Below are 8,437 nucleotides of genomic sequence, written 5' to 3'. Positions count from 1 at the left end.
TGTCCTACAATACTTGTCAACTTTATGAAATCAATGGATAGTTTACCCCTTATCATTAATTATAGTCATTTTTCAATTATATTTTTAATACATTATATTTATTATATTTAAAGAATGATATAGTAATATTACTCTTTTATTTATAATTTCTTAAAAAATGTATAAAGTCAATACTGGAGAAATATTATTGGAGAGAGAATAGTTGATATCAGTCACCAAAACAATACAACTAAGTAGTAATAAGTGGGGCCCATGTTTTCAGAAAGTTGTGCGAATTATTTGTAGTTTTAAGGGGACAAATTAGTCCAATAGATACAAAAAATGAAATGCAGCTGCACCACTCCTTTAACTAACCAATTGAATTACATTTTTCATGTGAAATTACAAAAGTAACATCTGAGGATTTTTTTGTCAATTCCCATAAACGGGAAGCTCCTCACATTCACTCTTATTAATAGTAGTAATATAATAATTTTTAAAGTTAAATTAGATTGTATTAATTTGATATTTTAAACAAAAAATTTTAATATGCAAAATCTATACAAAAAGTACTATAAATTGTAATTTGTTGCATATGAATATGATGAAAAAACACATTGTAAAATATTAGTTAAAATTCTTATAGTTTGACTCTAAAAAGGAAATCATGACAATTAAAAGTGTATAGAGAGAGTAATAAATAGGTAATTAAATTTCAAGAAGTTTAAAATAAAAGGTTGAAAAAAAGAATAAGATAGACAACATATATTGAAAATTGAAAGCATATAAATAATAAATGGACCCAAATGAGGTCTAACTTTTCGGCTAATAAAGTAGTAGGTAATTAATGGTGGTAATTGTCCAATAATATAAATTTTAAAGGTACAACCATAAAAGAAGAATGTACAACACTATCTAAGCACATATCATCCAACACTTGTCATGTGCTAAGTAGTAGATATTCTCACTTATTATATATATATATATATATATATATATATATATATATATATATATATATATATATATAATTCTTATAGTTTGACTCTAAAAAGGAAATCATAGCAATTAAAAGTGTATAGAGAGAGTAATAAATAGGTAATTAAATTTCAAGAAGTTTAAAATAAAAGGTTGAAAAAAAGAATTAGATAGACAACATATATTGAAAATTGAAAACATATAAATAATAAATGGGCCCAAATGAGGTCTAACTTTTCGGCTAATAAAGTAGTAGGTAATTAATGGTGTTAAATTGTCCAATAATATAAATTTTAAAGGTACAACCATAAACGAAGAATGTACAACACTATCAAAGCACATATCATCCAACACTTGTTATTACTATATATAATAAGTGGGAATATCTACTACTTAGCACATGACGTAGTAGATATTCCCACTTATTATATATAGTAATAAAAAGGAAATAATAACAATTAAAAGTGTATAGAGAGAGTAATAAATAGATAATTAAATTTCAAGAAGTTTAAAATAAAAGGTTGAAAAAAAGAATTAGCTATATAAATAATAAATGGGCCCAAATGAGGCCTAACTTTTCGGTTAATAAAGTAGTAGGTAATTAATAGTGTTAAATTGTCCAATAATATAAATTTTAAAGGTACAACCATAAAAGAAGAATGTACAACACTATCTAAGCACATATCATCCAACACTTGTCATGTGCTAAGTAGTAGATATTCCCACTTATCATATATATATATATATATATATATATATATAGATATATATATATATTTAATTTTATAAGTTTTTTTTTGTAATAGATTTATTTTTACAAGGTAATTTTATTTTTCTTTCCGGATAAGAGATGTGAAAATAAATAATCTGATTTCCTCCCAATTGCCATAGTTACTACTTACTACACGACCAAATTATATATATATATATATATATATATTTAATTTTATAAGATTTTTTTGTAATAGATTTATTTTTACAAGGTAATTTTATTTTTCTTTCCGGATAAGAGATGTGAAATAAATAATCTGATTTCCTCCCAATTGCCATAGTTACTACTTACTACACGACCAAATTATGGGCATGATGGAAACATCATTTACATTAAAATATAAAGTAACATAATAAAATTGGAAAGATGGGATGAAATTGAATTAATGTAAAACACATATAAATAACTGATCATGATGAGTGACGTCCAGTTTCCTTAAAATTCTGCAAACTTGTGTTAGGCCTAGACATGTCAAAAAGCTAAGAGAAAAACCCTTTTGAATATGTTCCCAATGTGGAGGCATACAAAATAGGAATAGAAATAAAAATAGAAAAATGAGCAATAGCACGGAAATCATCTCTACCCAAAAGGTTCTTCAATGTGTAACATTCCCTCCAAGAGGATTTTCACTTGGATTTTTTAAAAAAGGTTCAACTCCATGGATATATTCTGTCCCAACAATTGAATCTCAAATACTCATTATATATCTTCTCACACAACTTTTTCATTTTCCTCTCAAGCGCATTGGATTTCCCAAGATCGCTTCGGAGATCTTTGTATGTTTCAATCTCTTTCAAATTCTATTCTATTAATTATTATGATGATGATGATGATGAATAATCGATATGTTTTGTGTTGTTTATTTATAGGCGGGACTAATCCTTGGATCTACTTTTCTTGGGCGTTATAAGAGTTACCAAGAAAAGTTGTTTCCTCTTCCAAGTCAATCAATTCTGGGTGCACTAACAACATTTGGTTTCCTACTTTTCCTTTTTCTAAGTGGTGTCAAAATGGACACTAGCATGACAAGGAAAATAGGGAAAAGGGCACTAGTAATAGGTTTTCTTAATCACTTAGCTCCATTGATAACCGGTATGATAACCGTATTTGCATTATCAAGTGATTTCTATCAAGAAGGTGTAACACCATTATCCATTCCAGTTGAAGTCATAAGTATTGCTAAGACATCTTTTCCTGTCATCTCTTACCTCCTTAAGGATCTCGGACTCCTTAATTCTGAACTTGGAAGATTAGCACTTTCTTCAGCACTTATTAGTGACTTAGTTGGTCTCACTATCCATGCATTTATCTTTCTAATTGTTATAGGTGCAAAGAATACAATCCAAAGAGCAATCACTGATGCAATACTTTTAATTGCTTTCATTATTGTAGTTATTTTTGTCTTTAGGCCACTCATGATGTGGATAGTCAAAAGGACCCCGGAAGGGAGACCTGTTAAAGACCTTTACATTCTCATCATTGTTCTTGCTGTTTTACTTTCTGGTGTCTTCTCTGCCTGGTTTGAACAAACAGTTCTTTTTGGCCCTTTAATCTTTGGCTTGGCCGTCCCTGAGGGACCGCCTTTAGGATCTACACTAGTAGATAAACTTGATCCATTTACATCAGGATTTCTGTTACCTATTTTTGTAACTGTAATGTCCTTAAGAACAAATCTCTCTGCCATAAATCCCTCTGCTTCTTATACATTTGCAAATATTATCCTATTGTGCGTCGGCAGTATAACAAAAATACTAGCATGTTTACTTCCCATGCTATATTGCAAAATGCCCTTAAATGATGCTGCAGCTATCAGCCTCATCATGTCTACAAGAGGTGTCGTTGACTTGGCTTCCTACAGCTTTCTAAGAGATGATAAAGTAAGTAATTAAGTGGTACATATAATGTATGGATTCAAATATTTCAACATTGCTATCTTTTTGCAGATCATCAATCAGGCTAGTTTTGCTTTTATGGTAATAGCAACAGCCGTTACGTCAATATTTGTGCAAATCATGGTGAAATGGCTTTATGATCCATCTAGGAAATATGCTGGATATCAAAGAAGAAACTTAATGAATTCCAACAACAAGTTACCCATACTAGTTTGCATTCACAATCCTGATAACACTGCTGCTATACTTAGATTGCTGGAGAAATCTAATCCCACTAGGGATTTTCCTATAGTGTCCAATGTTCTCCACCTTATAGAGCTACGCGGTCGAGCATCTTCTGTTTTCATCTCTCACCAAGTTCAGACAAAGGCTATTACTGATGTAGCTTATTCAGAAAATGTCATTCTTGCTTTCCAGGGGTTTGAACGCAATCACTATGGTGCTGTGACCATTCAAGCTTTTACAGCTATCTCCCCACGCAATTTAATGCATGAGGATATATGTACTCTTGCCCTTGATGTCCTTGCATCCATCATTATATTACCCTTTCATCGAAAATGGGCCGTGGATGGATCAGTAGAAGTTGAAGATCATGGTTTGAGAACTTTGAACTCTAGTGTTCTTGAAAGGGCTCCTTGTTCTGTTGCAATCCTAGTTGATCGAGGCCAGTTGAAACGTTCTACCTCTGTCCGTGCATCAGAGAATGTATATTGTATTGCCATTTTATTTTTGGGAGGAAATGATGATCAAGAAGCATTAGCATTTGCTAAACGAATGGCCATTAGTGGGACCATTAGCCTCACGGTGATACGTTTGATATCCAAGCAAGATGTGAGTTGTGATGTGGATGAAGTAATTGATTTGGATATCGTAGGTGATTGGAAACAAAGCCGAAGTAGTTGGGAAAATGTGAAGTATATTGAACATTACGTGCATGAAACAACAGAGACAGCATTGTTAGTTCGTTCGTTAGTAGATGATTATGACCTTATAATAACAGGGCGACGAAACAATACACATTCACCTCTAACAGCAGGACTTGAAGAATGGACTGAAATCCCAGAATTAGGAGTCATTGGTGATATGCTTGCCTCAAAGGATCTTAAGACAAGGGCTTCTGTCCTGGTCATTCAACAACAACAAACAACCCTATAGACACGGGCTTCAGTCGCCTTGCAATACTTGTACATGTCATGTCATACTTACTAATATGGCAGAGTTTAGCAAAATGTACTTACTGCATACACCTGAAATATTAGATAACCAATTCCATGTACAGACCACACTGGACTTGGTAGGAGTAATTTTTACTCCCTCTTCTTTTACATTTTCGTTTTTGGTGTAATGGTTGATGATTTTTGGTTTCATTTTCTGTATGTGTTCTTGAATGGAATCATTTATCCAAAAGTGTATACTCTGAGAATATTGGATATCACCTTCAAGCCTTGACAAAAGCCTCGGACAGAGGCCAATGAACCACCTTTTTCTTCTACTTCTTTGCACCTCTAAACTTCTTCAACTTAATTTTTCTCTTACATTTACTTACACAGAGCGTTTGATAGAATGTATTAGAAAAAATAATGCATGCATTAGTCTCGTGTATTACTAGTATCTTGTTTGATACTTTTTTTCAACCTATGTATAATTAAGATACACTCTATTGTGTAATGCTAATACCATGGATTTCTAGGTACTAGCATTGCAATGGTTCTAATGTATGCATTAAAATGATTGAAAACTCAATTGCCTCTCAAAATCCTTTTTACATCCTTTCCAGTTTCCACCATAATAGTAAAGGGTATCTTTGTAAATAATTTTTTTAATGCAATGCATGTTGTTTTTAATGCATCAAACCAAACAATGCATAAAAGAATACATATACAACCCCTTAAACTTGTTGGTTTTTTCCTTTTAGACCCTTGAACCGTAAAGCTTACCTATTGAACACCTAAACTCACACTAAATTGTGTCTATTGAGCACAATTTTTGCAGCAAGCCCAAATTCTCTATGCATTTACACAGCATTAGGGAAGAAAAACACCCTTTACTTCCGCATCTTGTTGGACATTGTAACACCACCAACAGAAAATAATCACATTTCTTATTAAACAACTCATTCTTTTCTATATTTTTTATTGTTATTTTACACTTAATTTCTAGCAGAATTTTGCACTAGAAATTTCGTAAAATAAGATTTGTAAATTTTGTTGATTCATAGAATCAAACTTGTTCAAGTTTTAATGATTCATACCCAATTAAATCTTCAAATGATTTATGAATTGGTGTGTCAATGAATGTGAAAGTGGGCTGTGTGTGTTAGAAAAAGAAGAGTAGAAGTAGACAAAGCTATGAGAAAGAAAGACTTTTTACTGTTCAATGCCACGACTACAGAAAAACAACCACATTTTGTGCCCTTTTTAAGCTTACAACTTAACAAATAAAGCTAAAAAAAATATAAACTAAAAAGTAGTGGTGAAACAGGGGTAAAACATTGAAAACGTGCCACACTAATATAGCTAAAACAGTAAGCAGAAAATACAGAAATTGATCAAGTAAAACTAAATTCCAGTAATACTAAAAAATAGGACCATAACAAGATTCTGCACGTGGTTGATTCTTGAAGTATTAGTCAACTGTCACGACCCAAAGTACACCCTATACGTACGTGACATGGCGAATAAGATCCCGAATGATCCAAAACAAGCCACTTGGTATAAGCATGATGTAATAAAATACTATTTAAGAGATATACTAAATCTAATTCTCAAATCATAAGATGACATAAACGATATCAACAAAGTACATATGAGAATACACGAAAAACTACTAAGTCTGAAATAAGTCTTTCTAACATCATAGGAGTGATTGGAATGTAACCCATACTCCACGTACAAGTCTGAAACCTAATGACCATAAAAGCAATAAAAATATCCATGGTTTTGCCCTCGAATGGACTCACCAATCAAGTGAACAAGGCTGAGCAATCCCGATCTAAGCACGTCTGGAAGGAAGAGAGTTGAACCCTATATTATGAGACAATATAGGTACAAATATGCATTAGTACATATTCATGTACGAAGTATGAGAAAATGCATAAAACGTAGGCATGATAATGTGAGGAACTTTAAACATGATATGCATGACCAACTAAAACATACTCAGAGCCTTTAAAGAGAAACTATAAATCATAAATAAGGTCAATGCATACTTAAAATCATAAGTAAGCTTTCATAAAACCTTGTAAGAAAACATTGTTTATTTGTTGGATATTTATCGTTGACCTATAATAAGACCATGTGAGCTATAACATGGAATTCGATAGGACCCTTCACGCCAAAAAATAGAATCTCTTTGCCAAGGAAGAACTCCGTGTGATTCATAATTGCTAAGGTGGATCCAGTAGCTAGGTCATTTAAGACAATCTTACGAGGGCACGTAGTATGGGACAAGGGAATTGCTACTAAAGACCAAACCTCTACTAACAATAAGGTCTCTGTAACATCTCGCAATTTGAAATAACTAGGAAGAAGCTAATAATTGAAAATAGTCATTTTTGGAAAGAATGAAAATCTGGAAAATTTGTTCAAGTTAGGAAAAATTGAGTTTTGGTCAACTTCAAACGGGCATAACTCCTAGCTCAGGATGATTTAGGTGTACTTCCAGATATGGTTGGAAATCTCTTGAAATGATCTTTCCAACGCCGCCAAGTTTGCACGATTCCGAGTTTGTATGAGTAAGTTATCCCCTTTGAAAGTTGGGCAGTTGGATTAAGGACAGTCTAATCCGGATTTTGGAAGGGTAATTTAGTCTTTTCCTTACCTAATTATCCTAATTCGTTTTTAGCAGTTTAATTGGGGTAAAGTCAGATTTTAGTCAGTTTAGAAAAGTGAATTTTACGCTAGGGCTTGAAGAAGAGGAGAAAAGAGGAGAAAGGAGAAGAACGTTCAAGATTTGTCGATTTCTTCAAGGATAGCTTGTGGATTTCGTCGGGGGTGATCCCTAAAAGGTATGTGAGATCACCTAGCGTTGGGTTACTTCACCCACGAGCCAATCATGATTTAATTCAGCGAATTTAAGTCTTTGAAGGTTTAGAAATTGAGTTCTTGATGAACATTGTTGAAGTTTTTCTTAAATTCTTGTGGGATGTGTTGATTGAAGTTTCTTGTGATTTGATTCATGTTTCCGGGTGTAATTTCGGTTTGAATCTATCATATATTGAGGATATAAATGATTCTAAGTGTTTGGGGAAGGAACCATGGAAGTTTAGAGGGTTTAGAGATGAAAAACAGAGAAGAAAAGTCGTCAAACACCTGGGGATAAGGGTGGGGCGTCGCGCCAGCCAGCGCACCCCAAAAGTGTCTCTGAGTCTTCACCCTTGGGTCGCCACGCCAGCCAGCGCTCCCCAAACCAGTTCCTGAATGTTGAGGGCTGGCGCCCCACGCCTCTCAGAGCGCCAGGGACGCCAGTTCTCCCCATTCGCTCCCCACCTTTTCGTACTTGTTCCTTAGCAATATACCTATGTTTTCTAGTTGATTCCAACACTCTAAGGTACATCTGAACATCATGAAATCATCCATAAACATGAGATCATGAACCTTGAATCCATAATCCAATTCAAGGAAAGTTAGGATCAAAGTTAAGAGTCCAGTCTAGAAGTTAAGAAGCAAGTCAAAACAAAGTTTTTAAAGTTTTCAAAAGTCTTTAACACACGTTTTAACCGTGTTTCAAAACTTAAGTTTCAAGTTAAGCAAAGAGTAAAAAGTAGACTTCATTTCTCAAAAAGCTATAAGGGAATTAAGTATTCCCAAAGAGTTTA

General features: G+C 33.2%; 1 protein-coding gene across 1 annotated transcript; it reads left to right on the top strand.

Moving 5' to 3' along the window:
• Nucleotides 1-2,274: 2,274 nt before the first annotated feature.
• LOC125837817 (cation/H(+) antiporter 10-like) lies at nt 2,275-4,783 on the top strand. The gene is made up of 3 exons (XM_049516889.1): nt 2,275-2,505; nt 2,599-3,606; nt 3,673-4,783. Exons 1-3 carry the CDS (start codon nt 2,284-2,286, stop codon nt 4,774-4,776), a joined length of 2,334 nt encoding a protein of 777 aa, XP_049372846.1. The 5' UTR covers nt 2,275-2,283; the 3' UTR covers nt 4,777-4,783.
• The last annotated feature ends 3,654 nt before the right edge of the window (nt 4,784-8,437 follow it).

The sequence above is a fragment of the Solanum verrucosum genome, unplaced genomic scaffold (assembly GCF_900185275.1).
Source record: "Solanum verrucosum unplaced genomic scaffold, falcon-dt-bn FXZP01000139.1, whole genome shotgun sequence".
In the NCBI taxonomy this organism is placed as follows: Eukaryota; Viridiplantae; Streptophyta; class Magnoliopsida; order Solanales; family Solanaceae; genus Solanum; species Solanum verrucosum.
Note: the sequence above shows the minus strand (reverse complement) of the source record. Positions and strands in the feature narration are given on the sequence as shown.